This window comes from Leuresthes tenuis, unplaced genomic scaffold (assembly GCF_036924035.1).
Source record: "Leuresthes tenuis unplaced genomic scaffold, fLeuTen1.0.hap1 SCAF_3, whole genome shotgun sequence".
Lineage (NCBI taxonomy): Eukaryota > Metazoa > Chordata > Actinopteri > Atheriniformes > Atherinopsidae > Leuresthes > Leuresthes tenuis.
The window spans coordinates 4,861,991-4,886,395 of NW_027325357.1; the positions used below are offsets into that span (position 1 = coordinate 4,861,991).

General features: G+C 37.7%; 1 protein-coding gene across 1 annotated transcript in view; it reads right to left on the reverse strand.

Moving 5' to 3' along the window:
* Window positions 1-1,391: 1,391 nt before the first annotated feature.
* The window catches only part of raly (RALY heterogeneous nuclear ribonucleoprotein), a 45,511-nt gene continuing 22,497 nt past the window's right edge, over window positions 1,392-24,405 (reverse strand). The window contains exons 5-8 of the mRNA XM_072381496.1: window positions 23,254-23,373; window positions 14,505-14,668; window positions 13,659-13,706; window positions 1,392-6,490 (exon numbers count right to left, since the gene is read on the reverse strand). Of these exons, the coding sequence (XP_072237597.1) occupies window positions 13,662-13,706; window positions 14,505-14,668; window positions 23,254-23,373 (329 nt within the window). The 3' untranslated portion in view covers window positions 1,392-6,490; window positions 13,659-13,661. The remainder of the gene's footprint in view (window positions 6,491-13,658; window positions 13,707-14,504; window positions 14,669-23,253; window positions 23,374-24,405) is intronic.

Below are 24,405 nucleotides of genomic sequence, written 5' to 3' on the forward strand. Positions count from 1 at the left end.
AATTGAACTATTCCTTTCTCTCTCATGTTTTTGGTTGGCTCACATTTGTAGTGATCTCACCCGTTGAATGGGCCTTTAGGGAAGAAACCCGGGTTTATTTAAGAGGCCAAAGTTTATCACCAGTCCCACAACACCCATGATGGGCTTATCTTAATAAATATGTCCTGACAGCTAGTTCTGGCAGAGATCAGGATTCATTCAGTGAAAAGTGCTTTATTGCAAAAAATCCACCATATTATTTGTGTAAAACCTGACTTGTTGGAATGTTGCCAGTCTCATACATTTTAAAGAAATTGCATAAAGCAAGTATTAGTAGCAATACCAGGTTATTGGTTAAGGGAAGCACGAGTTAAGGAGTTGTTTTTTGTGTAACAAATACATTCGAAGCAAAATTTTTACGAGAGACCATTCAAAAGTGGCTGGATGTTCATAAGAACACGTCCTCACTGTCCCTGCCAAAATCCACAGCCAAGTCTCTATTCGCTTACATTTCAGAGCATTGATGGTAGGCAGAGATTAAAGCGCTGACAAAATATCAAGAGATTAATCTCATCATTTTAGTGACTGCACGGTTTCACAGGTTATTTAATGTACATATGTATTCATTTGCAGCTCTTTCCAGCAAAAACGTCTACTGTGAAGTTATCCCACATTTTGAGTATAATGTCAACCTTTTTTACATGGATGCATTTGTTTGACCGGTGAAGCTGAGCTGGTGAGTTCAGAGTTGTATAAAATGTGACTACAAGTTATGTTGAATACTTAAAATTTGTTTGTGTATGAGGGTTATACAGTGGTTAACCCTCTAAGCGCCATGGTCGACTTAAGTCGACAAGATGGCGCCTTGAATAAAACGGCCATTGTCATATGTCATTAAGGTTGTGGTTTCGTGTATTTTGTGTATTTGTGTGGTTTCAGTTGATTACATGGCTAATGGCACGTTTACTGTTTAGGAGCTAGTTAGCTAAGCATGTGTGAAACAGGAATGCTTAAGAAAAATGAAACAACTGAGAGACAGTACTCGATGTTTGAGCTTGAGCGTGACTCTGTTTCACCAGAATAAAACACCCTATACGGTGGGAGTTATTAAACTTCTGTAGATAGTTGAGTAAAACCGTACATCTACTTTTGGCTTCAGATGATATTTATGATGGATAAATACAACAAAAACAAATAAATAAATAAAATAAACAAAAACATAATAAATAAATCAAATAAAAATAAAATCACATAAACAACATGAATAAAAAATACATAAAATAAATAAAACATAAATAAATAGAATAAAATAAATAAAAATAAAAACAAAAGCACAGAGGAAAGATGTTTTCTTTTCAGATCAAAAGACAGTGACCACAAAAGTCTTCAGACAACAATCACAAGTTCCAATCTATTTATTTTGAGTATTTACAAGTTTGGTAAAGGCCCCTGGCACCCGCTCAGTGCAGCCAGAGGAGGTGGCGTCATCATACAATATGCACAAGTCATTAAAAATAACTGCAAAACCTTTATAACGTCAACATGTACAAATCAGACAGACACAAAACGGGATGACAAGATAGAAAGGTGGGGAATAAAGCAGTGGGGTGGGCATAAGTTACGTTAAATTCTTAGAAGATGTTTTCTAAGACAAGAGCTCTGATTGAGATCAACAGACTGGTTTGAGACATCTGATTCGGTACTCCTTTGTTGTATTAATAGTAAAGTTGGAGGTTAATTGGTATAACTTCTCCACCATGTGTTGGTAGAACTCTGATATTTCATCTCAAACATTTTATTGTTTACATTATGTTGTGAATCATTGCAAATTGATAGTGAAAATTTTGTGGTAATGCATTATTTTTTCATTGTTTTATCAATCATTTTTCATTCATAACTGTGTATGTGAGGAATTAAGTCAGGATTTATAAATGATGTGGACCTCAGCATTAAGGACGGTTACCACAGCAAAGTCAGTTACTTCCCGATTATGGACACAGAAGGATTTTATCACGGTAATATGGTCATCTGTAAAAGGGTAAAACAAGTTTTTTGTATATTTTTCAAGCTGACAAGCTGAGGGGTTTGACAAAAAAAAATCATGGCCAATCCATATCATTCCCAGAACAGTGGAAATGTTGTTTATTACTGTGGGAAACAGGATGAACCTGAAATACGACTTGGAAACAGGAGATTTTGTTTGTATGTTCATCTCTTAAATTCAGTTTAGTTATAAGCCACAAGGCCTATGTGATGCTACCAAGATTTAAAGCTAATAACTTCCTGTAAAGTTGACAGTTAATAAAATATAATAGTGTTAAACAATAAGACGAGTTGTCAGGTCTTGTTCACATGTACACAGATTTTCTTAAAAACTCTTTAAATAGATGTTGGCCTTCCATTCACATTTAAAGGCAGTTTTGATCGTTGTGAACAAATCTCTTAGAAAAATCCTTCCCAGGGTGAAGGTGTTCATAAACTCAGTTTACTGTGATGTTGTGATATCATATATATCATATATATGCACTTTTCGTTTAAAAGACATATGTTAGACCAATTCATTGTTCAGCATGGTGATCATGTGGATTTCACTTGAGATTTTGGAGAATGGGGGAAGAAAACCCCAGTTTTGAAAAATAAGTACATGTGTAGACCAAGCTTAAGTGTCCACAAATCAATATTAAGACATTCAGAAACCAGAGGAAATTAAAAAAATAACATATTTCTAAACATTTTAATTGAACAGTTATCTTTTAAGTCTAACATAGAAATGTAGCCACCTAATGTCACTGACTAAGGAACTAACGAGTAGGTGTCCATAATCAGGAATTAACAGACATCTTGTAGCCAAATAGAAGTGTCAAGTGTTATAAAGTAAAGGTGAACTTCACGTGCCATAGAAAACCTGTAAATATAACACAATCCTGAACTAAGCCCAGATGCTCTTTAGAGGTTTAGCAAGTACGTTATCTCTGCTCTTAAAAAATACTCCTTTACCCCGGTCAGTTGACCTAAATGTGAACACTTAAACAAGTAATGAAAGATCAAAATTCTTCCTGTTCTGTCACAAAAGAAGACACACAGGGAAAACCATCCCTTTTTGTTTCCTCACACTTGATATTTTTCTTCCATCTCTACACAAGGGTGATGAGTGGGGAAGCAGAGTAAAGAAATGGAAGAGAAAAGAGTGTCGAAGACATGAGGAAAAAGAAGAGGAAGAGAGATGAACAGATGTTGCCAATAAAGAGGAAAGAAAGGAGGCAAGAGGACATCAATCAAGAAAGTAAAAGAGAAGGTCAGAGAGGGGAATGGACATGAGGGTCTTTTCACAGAAAGATTCACATTATCAACAGTAACAAAACTCCATTTTTACTCCTCTATTTCAACCTTTAAACTTTTTTTCTTTTTTTTCTTTTTTTTTAACTCACTGAAAACATCCAGATGATTGACAATTTCATAACAAAGCAATTTCACTCAGTACCTTTAGTTGAAAATCATGTATGTTACATGTTCTGGGTTGCTGGATAGCTTGTGATCCCACTTCCTTTTTTTTGGAAAATACAGTGTCGTTGGTCAACTGGGTTTGATTTCAGAAGATGCGAGTGTCCTCGAATGGCCACAGGAAAGAAAATCTGTCATGTATGTGAATGTACAGAAAGTCCTATAACAATTAGCTGCTTGTGTGGTAGAAAATGAACCACAAACAAATGATTTAAGACAAACACTCTGCACTAATGTGATTAGAACGAAGCCACCAGTGTGTTTGCTTGTGGTTACAAATGTAGCGATTGTTGGCAACTTTCTCTAAGCTTAACTGGTTTACAGCATTGATATAAACAAGAATAATTGTTTGTATTAGAATAAAAAAAGAAAAAGTAGACGACTGAAAATCAGGAGGCATCCAACAACAAATCATTCTGATTCCTCCTTATAAACCAGAGAAATGCTTGCAGAAGTTCTTCATTGAATGAGCGACAGGGTTCAAAAACCACTTCATAATACCAGATTAGAGCTGATAATAACTTTTAAAGGGATAGTTCGGGCTTTTTGAAGTGGAGTTGTGCAAAGTACTTATGAGTAGTTGGTACCTTACCTGCAGCCAGGGGTGGACTGGTAATCTGTCCCGTCCGGTCTACGGCCGTCGGCCCTGTTCAATAACCAACATTTTCAGTCTATCAACTACCAACAGGTGGCGCTTATAGGACAATCGTTATTCCATAGGCCTTAAAGCCAACAAAGAAGATTAACAGAAAGATGGCAAGCAAAAAACGTGTTGGGTTCTTGAATAAACAATCATAAATAGTTCATCTGTGTGAGTTTTTTCTTATGACAGACAATACAGCACTATAGTCCAGGGCATGTTTTTGGTCCCAGTCCATCCCTGCCTGCAGCCGTCAGAACACTCTCGGTTTGAAGAAGTAGGGAGGAATTCTCATGGAGGAGCCAAGCTAACGGCTACTGAGAGCAGGGACCAAAAAAATAATTTTCACCATCTAAAGCAACACAAACCTCAAGATATTTAATAGCGGTCAGCAAACACATGCACTACTTCTACTTCAATGCACATGCATTTCCTGCTGCTGATCAGCTGTAACTCACAGTTCCACCAGTCTTATCCCAAAACGGCAACTACATGACATTAAAAATGAGTGATTACAGAACCAATTACTGACAATTTATTGGGACAACTTGGAAAAGCACAAACATATATAATCTTGTAAATATTCCAGGAGGAAGTTATGCAACAAGTCTGATAAAACTTCTGGTGGAGTCAGCAGCTAATCAGCAGCCGGGCACCCTAAGCAGCCGCAGTTCACGGCTTGATGCAGAGCAACATGGACGTCGTTCGGTTTGAAAAATAATGACAAAGTAAAAACGGTCTGATGCAATAGTGACGCTTTGTGAAAACATATCTACGATGTAGCGTTTCCTGAACCATTACAAATTTTTTTTTAAATTTTCAGTTGTTTTAGATGGCAAAAATTCTCTTATCCTTTGTCCCCGCCCTCAGTCGCAGTTAGATTGGCTCCTCCATGATAATTCCTACCTGCAGGTAACACACAAACCCACTTGAAAAAAAACCCAAACTATCCCTTTAAAATGAACCAACAAGTGACTCATTAAAGGGGACATTGTTATGAAACAAAAAAACAAAGAAAAACTCTTCCTAACCAGAGCAAATTAAGGTGGCATAGTACAAAGACAACATGTTTAATAAATTAAAAGACATTGTCTGCGTATATTGCTCAACATCAATGATCCTTTTATAGATTTCTCTCTTTGCGCTGTAGAGTCTAACTTGTATTTGTAGATGCAGTTAATAGACGTGTTTCTGAGCCTGTTTTTAGTTCCATCAGTTTTTAATCCAATACTGCCTGAAGGCCCACAGATCGCGACCTTTAAATATCGGTTGCTGTTGGACTTGTCCCATGTATACAATACAAAGCCTTCTCCGAATATTTCAATATCATATACTGTACTCCTTTCTAAACGTGTTACAGGAATCCATTTGAAAATGAGCAAATTTTTTAAAAAATGGCATACATGTTGTCTTTGTATAATTGCCATTATTTCATGGTAGATGTATAAAGATATCGATTGACTTGCAACTTATCACATTCTTTATACTTTACAAGGTGTTGCAACCTTTTTGGAAATTAGACCGTGAGCCCATAAACTATAGGCTGAAAAAAGACAATTTTTCACATTCTGCACCTGAGCAACTGTGCAGGACTAAAATGCTGTTTTAATATGCTTCCACTTTATTCTCGGCCAAACAATAGCATTCAAATCAGTGACAAATATCACGTAAACAATCCCAAACTCATGACAGTGGTTGTACGTCAGCTCTACAGTCCATTGTCGGTTATCTTTTGGTGTTTGTGTAGAAGTGGATATTGAAACTGAAATTTGTACGCTTTTGAACTGAAAATGTTTCCAATCAACAACAAGTTCCATCAACACATGTTGCCCATGTAGTGGTTGTTTTGAGTCCTGTGAGGAAGCCAATGAGCTGCTGAGCTCTGGCTTTCCCAAACATGGCTGCTGTCATCTGCAGAGATGGTCCATGTTAGTGTGTGTGTGTGTGTGTGTGTGTGTGTGACAGAGAAACCAGTTTAAGATGTGTTTTGACAACAGCCTGCTGTTTTTACTGTCTCCCTGTGGCTTTGACAAAGAGTTGAGTCTGTCTTCATTGCTGTGTGTTTTATTTGTTTTCATCAGACTGAGTGTGTGCGTGTGTGTGTATGTGTGTGTGTGTACACATATAACTCATCTGTTAACGATGTGTTCTGGCAGTACCCTGCTGTTTTAGTATCTTCCTGTGGCTCAGACAAAGTGTCAAGTCTGTCTCTCTTCTGTGTGTTAGGTAATGTTATGTCTGTGGAAGTGTGTGAGCACATGTGTGTGAGAGGTTCCCTGCTGTTTGATGGCCTTCCTGTGCTGATATCCACTTCTGTATGTCCGCAGCTTTCTGTCTCTATCCCTCGATCTGTCTCCCCCTCAACAGCTCCTAATACACAAAGCACAGGAAAAAAGGGTTGTTATCAACGGATACACACAACAAAGGTGAATGAACCTTTGCAGTGACGTACTTACTCATTGATTTATTTGCTTACTGACATTACTGACTTAAAGTAAAATGTTTCCGACTGTGTGTGTGAGATAGAAACTGTCGCTGTGCCTGCTAGCACAAAGGAATAGTGACACATTTATTTTCCTTTAACACGATAAGTGAATGTTTTGTGCACCATTTAGAACCTCAAGATAAGAGTGACATCAATGTTAAATGCAAAATATGTGGAATAAGAAATGCTCTGGAATGCTGCAGCAGCTCTGGACGTATTGCGTTTTCTATCTTTTTTTTCTGTGAAAACACAGATTACTGAAACGTGGTTTGGCTGCTGTGCTGCTGGAATGATTATTGCTGGTAATTTAGGCACTTTTTTAACATCCTTTATGATTCATAACTATGACAATGGGAAAGTTGTTTGCATGTGGAAGTAGCCGATCAAGCTTTCCAAAGCTCAAGTAATGAAACCTGGAATGAGACCTGAAATCCAGATGAGTTGAAGAGGATTGGTCAAGGATGCAGAGCAGGATCAAAATGGAAAAAAGGAGGAAACTTGAATTAATTTTTCCCTTAAACATCATGGAAAGTGTAAGTTTACTGGCAGATAAAATGGATGACCTTGGGACCCCGATGAGGACACAGCCGGGATATCAGAATGGCAATATTATTGTCTTCACCAAAAATGACCAAAGGGTGATCTTTAACAGGTCTCTGCTCCGCTTTAGGGGCAGACAGAGATGCAGGCAGAGAGGTAACAGTGATGGAAGAGGATTACAGAGCTCATTCACAACAGATGGTGTAATCCTGGATATGTCACCCAGATGTTGAACTGTTGGCTGTGTTACCTGCCCACTTGGTTGATAATCTACAAAAACAACACTGAAATCCCTTCATGGTAATCTCATAAGATTTCTATCAAACCCCTTTTTTATCTATAATAATGATTTAATTAATATTACAGTGATATCATTTCCCTTTGGGGAATAATAAAAAATTATTGCACTGAATTGAATTAGCATAATTCTTCCTGTCTATAAGCATCACCAGTGGGTTTTTACCTTTATTTTGCACAATGAGAGACAGGAAAAATCACGGTGGACATTTTGGAGAGCTTGGAGAAATTAGGGCTGGGACATTTTTCAATTATTCAGAGGATGTACCTCAGATTAACTTTTGTTCCATTGTACACAATGCACCGCACAGCTATCAGGTGAGTAAATCTGAAGTATTTGACTCTTCCTATGGCAGACAGGCTAGGTTTCTCTCATTTCTCCCCTCCCTTTGGTACCAGAAATGTTGCTAGTTGTTGACTTTGTAAATTCAAAGTTGTTTTTAGAGTTGGAGCTCCAGAGTATGTAGTGGTTTAAGTCCAGTGCTGAATCATGCAAGCTCAAACCAAATTTAAATCTTTTGCACATTGTCTTCCATGTAATTTCAATTTAATCAACTCGGAAAAACCAACATGTTTCCTTATTTACATGTTGGAAATGAATCATATTGATAAGTACCATCTGTGTGACTTATTGCTGACTAATGGAGCACATTAAGAGGAAGGGACATTTATTGGTTATGACAGCCATGCTGTTTGTAGTTTATTCCCCTTATCTCATTCAATTTAGCAAGACCATTTTTTCAAGCGTTTTAAACAAACACTCAGCTGATCACCTCATATCACGGGTTTGAAAGTACAAGTCACATCCATCCATTCAGACGGTGGGCCGAGTGCACAATTTTTAGTTTATGATATCAAATAATACTCCAATTCTAATAATGTTTGTAAACAGATAATCTTTGGTCATATGTTTTGATTTTCAGAAAGATGTCGAAACCCACATCTTTAACTGTGTTTCCTCCATTTAAACACAGCCAGAGCGCAGAGTGGTGTCCAAGAACATGTTGCAAAGATCAGACTTTTGTTTTAACGAACGGGCCGTTCACTCTCACTCTCCTGACCATTGCTAATCCTAAATGTTCGCATTGTCTGCCAAGAAAAGCTGATGTTGTTTTAGTTGTCATAGTTATTCAGACATATGCGGAGAGATGTAGCGAGATGTGGCGCAGAAAGTGTGCAAAAGTATTGCAGGTCATCTGTACCATTTCTTCAAAGATTTGTGACGCTGCTGCTTCTTCTGCTGAAGACGGTTCTCATTTTCATTGGTTTACCGTTCTGTCAGAAACAACTAGCGCAGACACACGCTCCTGCTGAGGCACTTGCTTGTAAAACAAAGACAGAGACATTCTTGCATTATCTGAGCTGGGAAAAGGGCTTTTTCTGTTGCTTTTCGTGCAGCAGGACTGTAGGTCAGTTTCAGGTCTCTCATAAAACATTTTGGCTGGATTTCATTATTTGGCTGAATTTTTACATTCATTTCTAATTGTACTTTGCTTGTGGACTTTACTTCCAGATTTACAGACTAAATATTTCTATTGCGGAGTTCACATGATGGGTGCAGCATTAGCACGATGCCATCTTTCCCTACTTTTGTTTGACGACTTAAAGCAGCGTTTCTCTCATTTCATCAGCTAGATCCCAATGACTCATTAAACCTCTGAGCCAAAGTCATGAAATTTTGTGTTTCACTTTATTATTATTAAGGCCTGTGACTCAATAAAATGTTCATACACACACAGCTAAAGCCAGGGTATCTTACTCTAGTAATTGACATGTTAACTAAAGTCGACATCAGCAGACTTTTCTTAAAACATTAAGAGGTTCGTAGTTACAATGCAAACAGAAGGTCAATTAGAAAATAGCAGATCCATTTCTAATCATCCAATGATCATGTTGTTACGCCGTGGACATAATTATGAGTCAAAAGATATGAGGTAAAAACTAAACCTTTAACTTTCATTAACCATTGTGGAAAGAAAGAAAGAAAGTCAAGTTAAGAAGAGGAGACGGAATATGTAGTAAAATATACTGATTCAAATCACCAGAAAGTCCATAATGGCATCAACATTTTTGCTTTTTTAGTTATGTTTTTGTTCTGTTCCCCACATGTCCGTCTGCTTTATGGAACTACTTGTTTTTCTTTTCTTCTGACGCATGTATGGCTGACTTCGTACTTGCAAGTAAGCGTCAGCCTAACTGAGCAACAAACATCAGTTGTCTCTTAGGAGAATTGAGTTTGAGTGCTGCAGGAAACTTCTCTCATTTTATGGTGCAGTGTGTGGTGACACTTCACCATATTTAGAATCTGTTGTCGCATCTTGCAAATGGTTATCCATCCATCCATTTTCTCTGCTCGCTTAATCCAATTCAGGGTCACGAGGGGCTGGAGCCTATCCCAGCTGTGATTGGGCGAGAGGCAGGGTACACCCTGGACAGGTCGCCAGTCCATCACAGGGCCACACAACCATGCACACTCACACCTAGGGTCAATTTAGAGTCACCAGTTATCCCAACATGCATGTTTTTGGATGGTGGGAGGAAGCTGGAGTACCCGGAGAGAACCCATGCATACAGGGGGAGAACATGCAAGCTCCACACAGAAAGGCCTCAGCTGAGACTTGAACCAGGAACCCTCTCGCTGTTTAAGCGACGGTGCTAACCACCATCACCAGCCTCTGCAAAAGGTTAAAAACACACAAATCCCTATATGATCCTTTAATCTAACCTTTATATAACAAAACCTGTTTAGTTATGTAAGAGTTCTGTTTACATGTCAGCTGGCAAACACTCAGACAGATGGAAAATACTCAGGTTCAGGTGGCATTATCTTAAAACCCTAACTTGGCGCTGAATTGTATCCTTCACAATATATTTATTTCTGTGAGGAAGTAAGTGCTCATTTCACAAACTGCTTTGGGATGCTTTTCCTGGAAAGAGTCAGAAGTTGACAATGTTTTCGGTAAGGATTTAGAAAGACAATTTTTTTTTGATGGATAAGTCAAGAGGGAAATTCTGAGAAGCAAAGACTGAGGGAATGTGGACATCGGGTTTGTGAAAGAGAAGCTGACAGACTCACAGGGCATTTCTGCATTTCATATTAAATATCTCAGGATGAAAACATGAGCTCTCTTGATTTATATCAAGAACAGAACAACAAATATAGAAGTACAAAACCAGGAGCAGGTGGGAGTGTGTGAGGTTTGAGTTTGCGATGGTAATGTCCAAAGCTGACTTAAAAACACTGCTGGTTTCTTTAACCATGCATCAGTGTTGATTTTGCTTCTTTCTTTTTGTATGCATCTCTGGTAGTGCATGAACTCACTCCTTTATGACGTGATCCCAACCATGTCGAATAGTCACAGCCTTCTCCCAAAGTTTCTTTGTCTTAAATCTTTTTACAGCACCCAAAGGTTACAGATTCCCTTCAACATTCTGTGAATATCCGAATCCAACATGTGAGAAACACAACAATAAAAAACAGACTGCAGTTACACTCGATCCTCTACGATGCTCTCAGTTATGCAAATGGCAGAACAGGGGCTCCACAAAAAGCTGCATCTCTGCCTCAAGGTGATATAAAATGCTGGAGTGAGAATTCTGATGCTAACTAGAAAGAGATCTAAAAATTCCTTTTGGTGGTACAGCAGCTGTTGATTGGACAATCGATGCAGGACCTGTGCCAATCAAATCCACCCTCTAACCTGTATGGGCTCCGACCCCCCTGTGGCCCTGAATTGGATTAAGCATGTATGTATATGTAATCAGCAAAATATTAAAAAGATAATAACACAGGGGCAAAAATCAAAAGGGGGAGGAAAGAGCTTAAGTAGAGGCAGATGCTAGTGAGGAGCAGAGCTGGTCACTGCAGAGGCCGAGCAGCAGCTATGTAGGTGATAATGCATGCAGTTAGCACTCAGCTCTCCACCACTCTGTCCATTCCTTTTGCTTTGGGGAAAAGACCATGGTTTTCACTGGCACTTTGATAAGCTTACAGTGACATCATCACACTACTTCTAAGTCATAAGAAGTGTTTCATACAGTCAGAAATGAAGTGGTTATGTGTGAGTTGTCGGGAAATTGCTGCCATAAGAAGGGAATATCTGTGGGGTCTCATGATAAACAGTGCTGTTTGTGTTGATTGTTCAACATGATGCGCTTTATATTTCCCAACTTATATGTTTTAAATTGCTTCACGAAGCTGTGCCCAAGTCAGGCCAAAATGTAAAAGATCCACTATAGTGTCTCTTATTTCACTATAGAAGCCTCTCTGTCACTTTTAATTTGGTTAACCAGTCACTTAAGAAATCCTGATTGTTACTTTCCTAATTTTAAAATGCTGTGAGCTCATGAAATCTACAAGGTCTCAATTAAAAACAGCAGGACTGCTTAGAGTAATTAGGCAGAATGGCCTCAATTGCAGAGGAAAACACATTGTATGACATAGAGCTGGATTAACGGAGGAGCTTGGTATGTTCGGTAAGACACCCCCCCCCCCCCCCCCCTCTCCATCTTCTTGCCAATCTTCTGCTTTGTTTTACCACAGATGATCAGATTTATAGATACTAAGATAAGTCCCAGCTTTATTCTAACTGAGATGTGTGCACATGTAAAGACACACACTAGTGTTTATTCAGTGTTCTTGCTAATGAGAAATCAGATACTTCTTCAGTATTTACATCTAGATGTCAGAGTTCATCTACGACCATGAAAAGTGCATTTAATGTAATGGAAATCACTGTTTGCTGGAGAAGGCTCTTCTTACAGAAAATTTTAAAAGTGAATAAATATGTAAAGAGCTTTCTGATATAAAGCAGTTCAAAATAACACTGAAAAAACACAGAGTAAAATCTGTACAAATCTGTATTACCATGGTTGAATTACAAAGACCTGAGCTCGATCAAAACCAGACCTTTGACTCTCTGTTGCTGAACCGTAGATAATCTTCAGCTGAATGTATATTTAATGAGGCATGCATGGGATTGTGTGTCTGGTTGCATGTGAGTGCGTCTTATTTTCATAACCCTTTGCCGAGAGCCTGCACAAATTGCAAATTTCCTCTAGTCTTTACAACCGGATCAGTTCCACATTGTCAAGATTTTTCACCTTTTCATGACTGATTATGACCAATTTAACAAACTTGGACTATACAAAGATGTTTAAGTCATTGGTACTTCACAAGCTCATCAACTCTGATTTTATTACTGGACTTATAAAAAAGAATTTGGTTCACCTGAAATGCAGGAGGCAGTTTAAAACAGTTCATAGCCTAAAGGAGCGCAGTGCAATGCAAAAATGTCAGCTAAAAGGACCGGTACCACAAGGCTGGGGTGGCCTAAAGCTTAAAGACGCTCAGGCAGACAACTAAACTATTCACTATCAAATGGCCGATTCTTTTCCTGGAGTCACAGGATCCATGTAAATTAGAAAAGTGAAACAAGGCCTTCAACCACCAGCTTATCCTGTGTAGCTACTGAACTGTGCAACTCTTGTCAATGTTGAGAAGCCTGGCTCTCAGTTATGTAAAAAATGCCTTCATGAGAAATGTTTGTTATGTAATTTCTTTATCACTGAGGCCAGTCGTAAATTATGAGAAGTCAACGTTGATTTACTTTTGATATGCCCCTTCAAAGCATTACAGAGAGCTTCGCCCAGACTCACTGACCTATCAGGGGGAATCTTCAGACAAGAAGATCCTGTGATGAAAGGAATTTGGCTTTCCACACATAATCTGCCTGCCCAAGACCATTTTAAAGCCATTTGATGAATGGGAGCTGAACGTTACTACCTTGCATGAGTCCTTAAAGGCCTTGTTGAGAGAATCACTGAAACGATAGCCGACAAATCCATCAGGAAGCTCAAATTTTTAATAGTTTTCAACCAGACCCTTCAAACCACCATCAAGTAATCACAGATCTGATGATAAACTTTACACAACAATATTCTTTTTTTTATTATTATCATTTTTTGTTATAAGGCTTTTTCCTTAACACATCAGAAAGACATTTAAATGGCTCTGGGGTAGAGAAGTAGAGAGTTTTTTGGATAGCTGACTGACAGCTGAAATATTACTGTTACGCAACAACGAAAAAGAAGAGAGCATAATAAAACTCACCGTGCCTTTGAATATCAAAGGGAGAGAAAGGGTCAATCGCAAATATGCTGCAAAGCTTTTCCTTGTGTATGACGAGAAATGTAACTTCATAATAAGAAGCTCACCTCTCATGGATGAATTGAATCAATCTCTGATGATAGGTGACTGTTGTCCTAAAAAGAACAAGAGAGCAAACCAGAGTCAACACACAAATACAGACTTGTATACACACTTGTTTTTTACACCCGACATCATTATTATTATCATTCTTAGAATTATATGCATGTGAGAACACAAATGTCTGAATTAGTCAGAGGGAACGTTGTGCGGAGTTTATCCAGTCTGGAAATGTCTGAATGAGACCAGATGAGAGCCCAAAAATAGGAAAAGTAGTGCACTGATTAATATGTCTGAGGTGGAAACAAGTTGTTCAACCGTATCCGATGCCTTAAGTATTTTCTCATTCCAAAAACAGCTAAATTAGAAGACATGTCACACGGTTATGGACAAGACACTGTTCTGTTTCAGAGAGGGCAAATTTATGGGCATAAGAACTGTCCAACACACTATTGAAACCTGTGAGGATGGTGGTGAAACATAACCTTTAAGGAAGAAATGTGGTTAGAGGAAGATCTTGAATGATTGTGCTTGAAGATCACTTAAAGGGTGAAGAAGTCAAACTGTGAGTTGCTCAGAGAGCAGGAGACATCATTTTCACACACGGACTGGCCAACACAGTTCAGACCTTGACCCCATAAAGAATCTTGGAGACACACTGGAGAGGATTTCATGCAGCTGTATGCTCCTTCCATTGATAAAACATGTTTGCAACTCTGGATGGAAATGAACGGTGTGACATTACACAAACTTATGTGTCATCCAACAAAATATTGATGTGTGAAAAGTCAGGATCTTGACTGTGAAGACAATTTCAGCCTCACCAGAACACACATACTAAGGTATGAACCCACCATGTGGTTGTGGCTGTCATCCGGCCTGTGCTCTCCCTCCTCCTCCTCCTCGTCTTCGACTTCGCTGTTCTGTCTCTGCTCCTCCTCGTCTTCCAGCTCTGAACTCGAGCCCTCCCCTTCCTGCCATGCCTCCTCGCTCTGACACTCCTCAGCCTTAATCAAATCTGCATGAACACACATACAAACGGAGACACAAAAAGGCAAAATGTGACAAAAACTCACATCGACAGACACAAAAACTGCTGTGGTCATTTTGTGATACCATAACTCCTCTGTTATCTCTTCCTGCAAAGACAAAGGGCCACTGTTCTGGAGCCAAGTCTCATATCAAATGGAATCAAATGAAAAATAAAAATCAGATCCTCATCACAAAAAACAATGATAATTCTTAATTTTGCCCTCGCCATTAGACATCATTAGGCTACATACCAACAATTTATATAGCCACACCAAGGCATTACCACACATTTATAGTATGCCTTTACATTTTTTATTCAGGTATGTGACAAGGAATATTAGGACATGTGTAAATGAACACTCGTACATCTTAGCCTGCTGTAGTTATTCCTTCTGTTTGTACTGTGAATATTAACAGACTCCACTTTAATGTGCTTCAGTGGGACAAAACACAGAGCCAAAAACTTTACCTTAAGTAAAGACATATCAACAGTCCCAGTTATAAACATCAGTTCAGTATGCTCTAAAGTTAATGGTAGTCTTCATGGTTTATTGTGCAGTCTCACTCAACCTGGTCGAAACTCAAAGACACAGCAATATACAGAAAACTGGTAAATACATGCATTTATCATAAGAAAAACATCACTTTCAGATGATTTATATTTGGTGTCTAGACCAGTAGATAATTAGCCTGAATGTTCTATAAACACTCAAACAATTGTCAGATTAAAACTGAATTCATAAATGTTTTATCGTCTTTGTACTTTATTAGTTTTCCTACTTTTTATCACTTCCCACTCTCTTTTGGAACAAATATTTCAGGTTTCAAAGATTCCAGATATAAAACGTAGCTCGATGTTCTTTTAACAAGCTGCTTAATTTTTATTGGCTTTGACGTCATTTCCTAAATAGTGCTTTCGTCCCAAGACCCAAGTATCTGTGTTTCTGTTTCAGAGGTTTTACTGCAGTTTGTCTTGGAGAAGAAGGTGAATCAAAGTTTAAACGTCTCTTATCACAAAGCGTGACTTTGATGTGATGAAAATTAATGCAAATTTTGGTGCAAATTCCACATTTAAACGTACAGCGGTTGGGTCTGTGGGACCTGAAGAAATAATGAAAAAAAGCTCATCAGAACAGGAGGTTTAGGGCTGCAGCTGTTATCAGAAAGCTAAGTATCTGGCGCCACCTATGCACAAAAACAGAAGCAGACCTGTGGGCTGAAGTTGGAATCATATGACACAGACATAACATATTTTATGCACTGTTGTATTTCTGAAGCTGCATCAGAGACTCCCAGATACAAGTTCAGTGTTAACAAGCCGCACATGTTTTCTGGGAAATATGGTCACACCGTACAGACTCTGCATTTCTACTGTCTTTACACAGACAATTCTTTACTTTCAACATGACTTTTCGCACACATTGATTCAATCATAAGGTAATTTTTAAGTAAATTTCATTAGAGTATTTATTGCTTGATGACATTTCCTTTTTAGAATGTCTTTTTCTGTCATTTGAAACCATCTTCCACTTAAAAAAACATGTTTGAGTAATTCTTCATTCAATGTTTGAGCTTCACTGGATTAAAGGATGTTGAGAATTTGCTGAATTTTGTGAATGGAGCTGGAAGCAGGATTTATGAGATCACAGCTACTTTTAAAGCCAGTTCTGATTCGATAAACAGCTCACACAAATGTCATGTAGAAAAGTTAAAGCCTGCTTGAACATATACTAAGAATAATCTTTAACTTGTGGAGGAAGTTCTTACATAGTAGCTAAACCTGACAGTGAAAAATGAAACAGAAATAGTTTTTCATTAAAAAACATATTTACATAAATCTTTGAGATTTATACTAAAAGAAAAGTGTTTCGGGACAGCGATGCATGACATTAAATTACAGACAAAAGCAAGTCAAGAGGTCACAACATGCTACACTGAGCAGTTATTTTCTGCTTTTCAGAGGCACGGCCTCACTTCGGACCGTGCAGAAACCTGAAACTCTGCACCGAAGCCGAGAGCAAATGGAAGAAATATTTCCTGGCTCTTCTATGTGCGGTCATGCTGCGTTTATAAAGCATTTATATTCCAGATTAGGAGCTCTCACGTGAACCTACATCACAGTTAGGAATTTAGATGGGGAAAGAAGTAACACAGACAAATTATAAAGACTGTGTTTGGTTTTTAAATAGAATTTTTCATCGTGTTTGTTTGCAAAAACAAAAAGAAAACTTCATTAATTTTTCCAAAATATCCTCCTTGCAAATGTTACAGTTTATTATAATTTATGATCACGATCACTACTTAGTAAGTCAACAACTGCTGTCTTTTTGGTACACTTTTGACACTGCAGATGAAACCTAAATCAGTAAATGAGGTGATATTTAACTGCAGTTTCAACACATGGATACAACTAATCCTGGAAAACACGTTAACTTGTGTATTTTCCTGTCTCACAGCCTGACCTCACAGAAACACCCAAAAAAAACACTGCATTACATAATGGAGGCATGCAATCTGTTAAGATTACATGTGGTAACAATGAAAACAATTACGAGCTTCCCCCTTATTGTCTTGGTCCCATGCCCGATGGTGTTAACAACCCCACTGTGAAAAGTTTGGAGATTCGAGGCAGGCTTCATTTACGTGACCACAAAACCGAGAAGTGCTATTAGTTTTGACGTGAGTTTGGACCGCCCAAACAATAATCTCATTGTCAACCCAGACGGGTAACTTTGGATCAGAAACGGAGCTAAAAAACAAAGGAATAATAGCCTGAAAGATGTTGAGTAATAAAGCAAGAGGATGATGGTCCCACAATAGAATAGAATTCAGTTTCCAAAGAAATGGCACATTGTGTAAATTCTTCATGGAAACAGAAGCAAAAGACAATGACCTGAATACCTGTAAACTCTATTCAAAATATGGATATAAAATGGATTCTTATTGTTATCCAGCTGCATGTTTAAAAAGTACTTTGGACAGGGACATGTTTATCACTGTGTTGCAACAACTCTGCTTTTAATGGGACTCACTGAGGAGAGCAGCTGCTGTCATTTTTACAGTGAAATGTTTTTCAGTTCTTTCCGTTTATGACATCACAGCTGACTGACAGTTCCAGGCCTCCGTTGTCGTATTTTCTCCTTCATAAAGCAAGAAATATCGTCAATGGCTGCCGTTGTCAGAGTCAGACTTCTTTAAAATTTCACCGTGGAGCCGTTCGGCCGCATGCTGGATGTGGTTTACGCAGTGTTAACTGCGCCTTAACTGATGTGAAAGATATCCCTGGTGTCGCAGATGTTGGCTTTTAAAGTCTAAGCCTGTTGGACCCCTTCCTCTTTAGCTCAGAGCGCACAGTCATATGAATGAATAATTCCCCATAAATAAAAGCTGTGAACCTCACACACTCGGCCTCTTTTGGACGCTGTTTTATACCCAGTCGTGTTGCTGACCTGTTGACACTCGTAAAATGTTCCTTAGGTGTTTTATTGAGAGTTACACAACTTTGCCCTCGTCTCAACACCTTTTAAACATAGTGCTGGTTTCAAGTTAAAGTACAGTACATATGTTAGAATAGCAACAATTTGTAGGGTTTATAAGATGAATATAGGGTTTGAATGATTTGAGTTTTCATCTAAATTTTACAAGGTGTGCAAACTTTTTAGGGCACATGATTAGAGCACAAAATACAAAAATGAGACTTTCCCACATTTAATTATGATTTTGTTTTTAGTTGAGATGTCTCAAAGTGCTGCATGGACATTTAAAACTATAAACAATAGATATCCTGACACTTTAAAGATATTCAGGAAAATAAATAGTTTCACAGACTGTTAATACAGCTTTGATTATTCATTCTGTGGCATTTTTTCTATATGGTCAATATTAAAGACACAATTTACAACACAAGTTTATATTATGAAATTATGAAGATGTACGGTAATTTTTCAGTTTGAAATCATTCAAATAAAAACAACGAGGCGTAAGATGTTAGGATAAACAGCAAAAAATAGTATGACAAAGTATATTTTATTATATTTTAACCTGATGGAGGAATTCAAAATCTGTTAATATTACCAGTAATAATAAAGACTGATGATTTTATCTAAATTCTGAGGTACATGTTTTAAATCAGGATGGATTTAAACATATAACACCATCCATCTAAACGGACACCCTACATCAGATATTACTCATCTCAGCACACACGGCACAGAGTAACAGAAAAATAAAACGCTTTCATGCTAAAAATATTGATGAGATTTCTATAACTTCTACATCAGAGGTTCTCAGAAATGATTCATTTTACAACATAATATTGTGACGAATTTTATTTCAATTCTTTAGCGACAGTAAAATATGTAGATTTACACAACGAAACATGAAATAAATTTAAGCTACTGATTCGCGTCTGTGGACTCGAATTTCACTGGGTTTTGCTTTTCCACAGAGGAACACAGCGCCCAGCACAACATTTAGTGAAAAAGGTCACATTTTGACTGTTGTGTCATGTTCGATGGGTAAAAAAGTCCACAAGTGGGAGAGCCGAAACCAAGTCCTGACAACGGATGCCTTCAAGTGACTTTGAAATATTGGTTTTGGCATCTTTGCATTTTTCAGCCTTTCATCCGTTATTTTGTCGCGGTTCCACCCATTGTAAACAAGTCTCTTGAGGTTAGAGAAACATCACGGCCTGCTTTAAAACTGACTGTGCTATAATGTATCATATCAAAAGATCCTTTTCTTGGAAAATGTGCTGTACTCACAAACCACATGTCCTATTGAAAATACATTACTGGGAAAGTTGTTCTGGATGGCACGAAACGAAATACAGATTCTGTTTTCGTCAGTATAAATACAAGCCTGTTTCGTGACTTTGTCCCGCTTTTCTGCGAGACTGGGATAATTTACAACATTGTTTCAAAATTTCTATAATTTACTCCCAGTTAGTATGTCTGCCAAGGAAAAATAAGATGGCCCGACCTCACATGAGTGGATTTTTGTACCGTAAAGGTTTGTTCTGATGGAGACTGCAGCTGGGATATAATATCAGCATCTGAGAGCCAAGCAGTGACACACTGCAGTTGTTTGAACCCCAAAGCCTGGCTTTCTTCCCTACCGAGAAGGATGTAAAACCAAAAAAACAACAACACACTTTTATATCTCTGTCTCGTTTTTTCTTTCATTTTTCATGCTAGACTGAACATATAAACTTGTCAAATTCAAACCCCTGAAAAATGAGATTATTATACATTTATTGTCACCAAGGCATTCTTTTCTCCTAACTTGCTTTTTTTTCTGCTGATATTTCATCAGACATCTCTGCTTCTTCTTTATGATGAATCAGAAAAATAGAAAAACAACATAGACACTGTACATGTCTTTGCTGTTTATTTCTCTTGAAGTGAGAAATCTAGTTTTTTTTCCAGGGATCTGAGGAGCTCATGTGGCAACAAAAACATCCTGTTTTTCTTTGGTTAACCCAAGAACATGAGACAAGTATCATTAAAAAATTATCAAATTGTTTAAATCCAAAGTAGTTCTATTTATTAGAAATAAATAATTATGATTCTTTTCAAAATGCACGTAATGCAGAAAATTTTATTTTAATAATGTCTGTTTATTGCCAAAACCTTTCATTCATGTATTTTGTTGCTTATATTAGCAGTCTGTAGTACAAAAATCATTCAAGAGTTCTAGTTGAGATCTTGCTCCTTATCAACCTTGCAGGTTTTGTGTTGTTTCAAGGCGACAGGTAGATTAGATCTTGCATCTAGTTTAGTTTTGACCCAGCTCAACAATTCTGTCATAAAAAAATGGTTTTTTTCATTCATGTGTTGTGTTACACTTGGTTTTCCCTACAACAGAGCTGCTTTAGCAAATAATGCTTAACGTTATATGGCTGCTTTTCCAGCGCACTCTGTGCTTAAGATGGAATTTGAACTATCAGGACAAATACGTGTCCGTGGTCAACACTGAATAAAATGACTGATCTTAGCACTCGTGGGTTGTTCAGACTCTTGAAACCCCCGTGGTTGAAAGAGGCTGCACCCTATTCAGCCGAATAGTGAGACTTGGTCTCTGACTATTGCTGGTTGTTGATTCTAGTTTGATTTATTATTCTGTCATAAAATCCTAAAACCTTAGGAGACTTATTGTTTTCTTTGTTTCCTCACCACAGAGCTAACAGTTTTTGCCTCTACAGACATATTTTGAACCGCAGATCTATCCATAGTGTATAAATAGCTTATGTGACATTAACAAAAGGGTGATAATTTCTTCATTCATTTGTCAGAGAACAGGGAGAGTTTACTTTTCATGTTTTACACTGCTCATTTTTGGAGAAAATGGTTGTTGAACCTGAGTCTCGTAGATATATTTTGATGCTTTTCTGTTTGACATTGTGAAGTTATCCCACATTTTGTGTAGTGTCATAGTCAACCTCCTGTGATAGCAACCCCGCCCCCTGTAGGTTATTTGGGGCGGATGTGTTAACCTTTCAGTTTCTCTTTTATATGGATACTTTTGTTTGACTGGTGAAGCTGAGGTGGTGAGTTCAGAGTTATATAAAATGTAACAAGTTATGTTGAATACTTGAAATATGTTTGTGTATGAGGGTTATACGGTGGTTAATATGTTCGTGTCATTAATGTTGTGGTTTTGTGTCGTTTCAGTTGATTACCTGGCTAACGGCACGTTTACTGTTAGCGAGTTAGCTAAGCATGTGTGGAAGAGGAATGATTTAAGAAAAAATAAAACAACTGAGAGACAGTACTCGATGTCCGAGCTTGAGTGTGACACTGTTTCACCAGAATAAAACACCCTATATGGTGGGAGTTATTCAGCTACTGTAGATAGTTGAGTAAAACCGTACAGACATGTTGTATGAAAAATGGCAGCCTCACCTCGGAACTATGTCACATTCAGAATATACATCCATAGCCTCCCTCTGCTCGCGATACGGTTTCATCCCATCTGTGTTTGTATTTCAAATTACTTTTTTTTTTTTTAAGTTTGGAGGGGAAAAGAGCTGCAAAGTTAACAAAATGTCAGATGCCATAAAAGTAACCCGTCTTGTCGGTGTTGGAATCATTTGAATTACATTATCCTTCCTGCCTGTGACCACACATGGATCTTAAAACCAAATGATTAATTCTTTCCTGGACATTAATGTCTCATTTGCTTCCTGCTCCTCTCTCTCAGGGTCATCTGATGGAGGACACATTCAAATCACTGTTAGTTTACTTGTCCCTCGTGATCAGATCAGAGATGGTAAATCTTGCTGGCATAACCTCAGGTACTCATATGGCAGCTTTGGGTCTCTTATGATCTCATGACTGCACACAACCTTTCCTTTTTGATCGCTGTTGGTCAGCTGGGCTTTTATAGACTTTATTTATCCATTCTGAGGTTATTTTACATTCCTAAATTCCTAAGCCTGTTGATGCAAATCTTGTGACAATGTCAAGGAACACTATGACCTCATGACTTTTGCACCATCGGATCATAACTATTTTGTTTCGACTACATAATTGTTTCAAGATTCCCCTGCGAGACGTCAAAGACCGACTGGTGCCTGTTACAATGGAAACCGGAACAAATTAAGCATGAATGCAGGTGGTTCCCATTATTCTGTTAATTTGACTGTCACCATTATCAAAAAGGAACCAGTCCTCAATGATCCATAAAGGTATAAATAAAGGTTGAACAGAGTTGGTAGTGCCAATGTCGCTCTAGACCCCACTACAATTATCTCCTATAAAAACAGACACAATTATTGTATATATAGTTTCAAAAATTCCACCCAAACTACAATTCTCCTTTATTTTACTGCTCCAAAAACCTTTAAACACATATGGTTTAAATGTGACCTCAAACAGCTTCAATGTACAAAAATGCATGACATCGATACAAAAGTATGAATTTTTTATTTTTTAAATTTTTTTTTATTTTTGTGAATGTTGGGACACTTTAGGAAAATTTATCAAACTTTCAGTTGAAAAGATCATATTGAATGTCGTTTTTATAGATAAATAAAATTAAATATCAAAGGTTTAACTTGCTAACTTAAACAATCACATAAAAGATTAAATTATTGTGACACATGTGAATAAATTATATAGAAATCAAAGGAGTATAAATTAACACTTTTTTGGAGTAAAGAAATAATTTTAAAATACATGATTTTTATGGTGAAAATATTCAGATTTTTAAAGGTTGGTTTTTACAATAATACATTTCAACAGTTACCTTTCACCTTTAAATGAACCTTTTGGATGTATGAAAACACTATTAATAACAGTAAGATGTGCAAATTAAGCGTGAAATACTATATTAATGTTATTTTTTCACCAGCCTGCAAGAAGCTGTAATATGAAAGTAAAATATTGTAATACATTCTAAGTTGTGGCAGTAAATAAGACATCTACACGTCAAGTAAATTAAGTCCAACCAAGTGGCGGTGATCAGCCTTCTGTTTGTGTCAAACCGGGATAAAAACATGAAGCACCAAAATGAGGCTCATCTTTCTCTAAAACCATCCCATTATGATGTAAACACTTGTGTGTCTGTCACCTGTGGTGGTAATGTGTGGGTCTTCTGTGATCTGCTCCAATCTGCCCAGCAAAGCCTCGATGTTGGTTTTAATCTGAGTCAACTCTGCCTTGATCGCCTGAAGCTCTGTGCCTCTTACTGCTGGTGGAGTCAGAGAGAAACACACAGACAGAGAAGGGAAGATGTAAGCGTTCATGTTTTGATTAGGATGTCTGTAGAGAACCCAGGAGACAGTTTCAGAATTCAGCAAACAGTGTGTGTGAGACTTTCTCAAAATAATGGATAAGCGTGATGGATATTTATGTTAGACAAAGGCTGTGATTGAAGAGCCACGTTTACCTGAAAAAAAAGGCATTTATTTTTAGGATTTTTAGGATTAAAGTCAAGGCACGGACAGAGAGGAGCCCAACAAATAACAAAACTAAACGCATGAAAAAATGCTTATGCTGCATGTGGTGTGTGAACAAAACGTGTGCGGACAAAAAGCCTTTTGGCGCCTTTTCATGCACAAAATGGCACTTAGAGAGACACAAACGTAGGATGAGAATGTGCATACCTCGTGCACGTTTAAGACCATGAAGAAAGCTCCAGAAGCATGCGTCTCCTGTTATCGAAGCACACTCACTTATGTCATAGTGTACAATTTAACATGCCCAGACTCTTCGGAAAAGAAATGAGCGTGTACTTTATTTCACATGGGTGTTTTTCATTTGTTTCTGGTGCTGCGTTAATAACTGCAGCCATGAGGACCTTTTACAGTTAAAGTTTTAATATTTATTTTGTACATCTGTCAGAGAATTTTTCTATAAACGTAAGGAATGGCCTCCACAGTCACCGAATTAAAGGTATCGTATGCATTTAATAAATTAGTGGAGTAACTTCAATGATTTATGTATGAAATTCCGGCTCATTTTCAATGTTTGAGACCAGTTTGTGATGTCTGTGTGGCCAGTTTGTGGCGTCTGTGTGGCATGTGCATGTGCACAACTTGATAATGAATCCTTCTCAGTTTTTTCTTTACTTTTCTTTTTGGAGAAAATGTTCACAAGTATTGCTTTCACTTTGCTTCTTGTGTGAAGCCAGCAGGGGGGTTTATAAAGAGAGCCATACGTATGAAAGGCTAAGTATGCTTAAGAGTATGTACGCACAAAACATATCACGGTTAAAATGTTC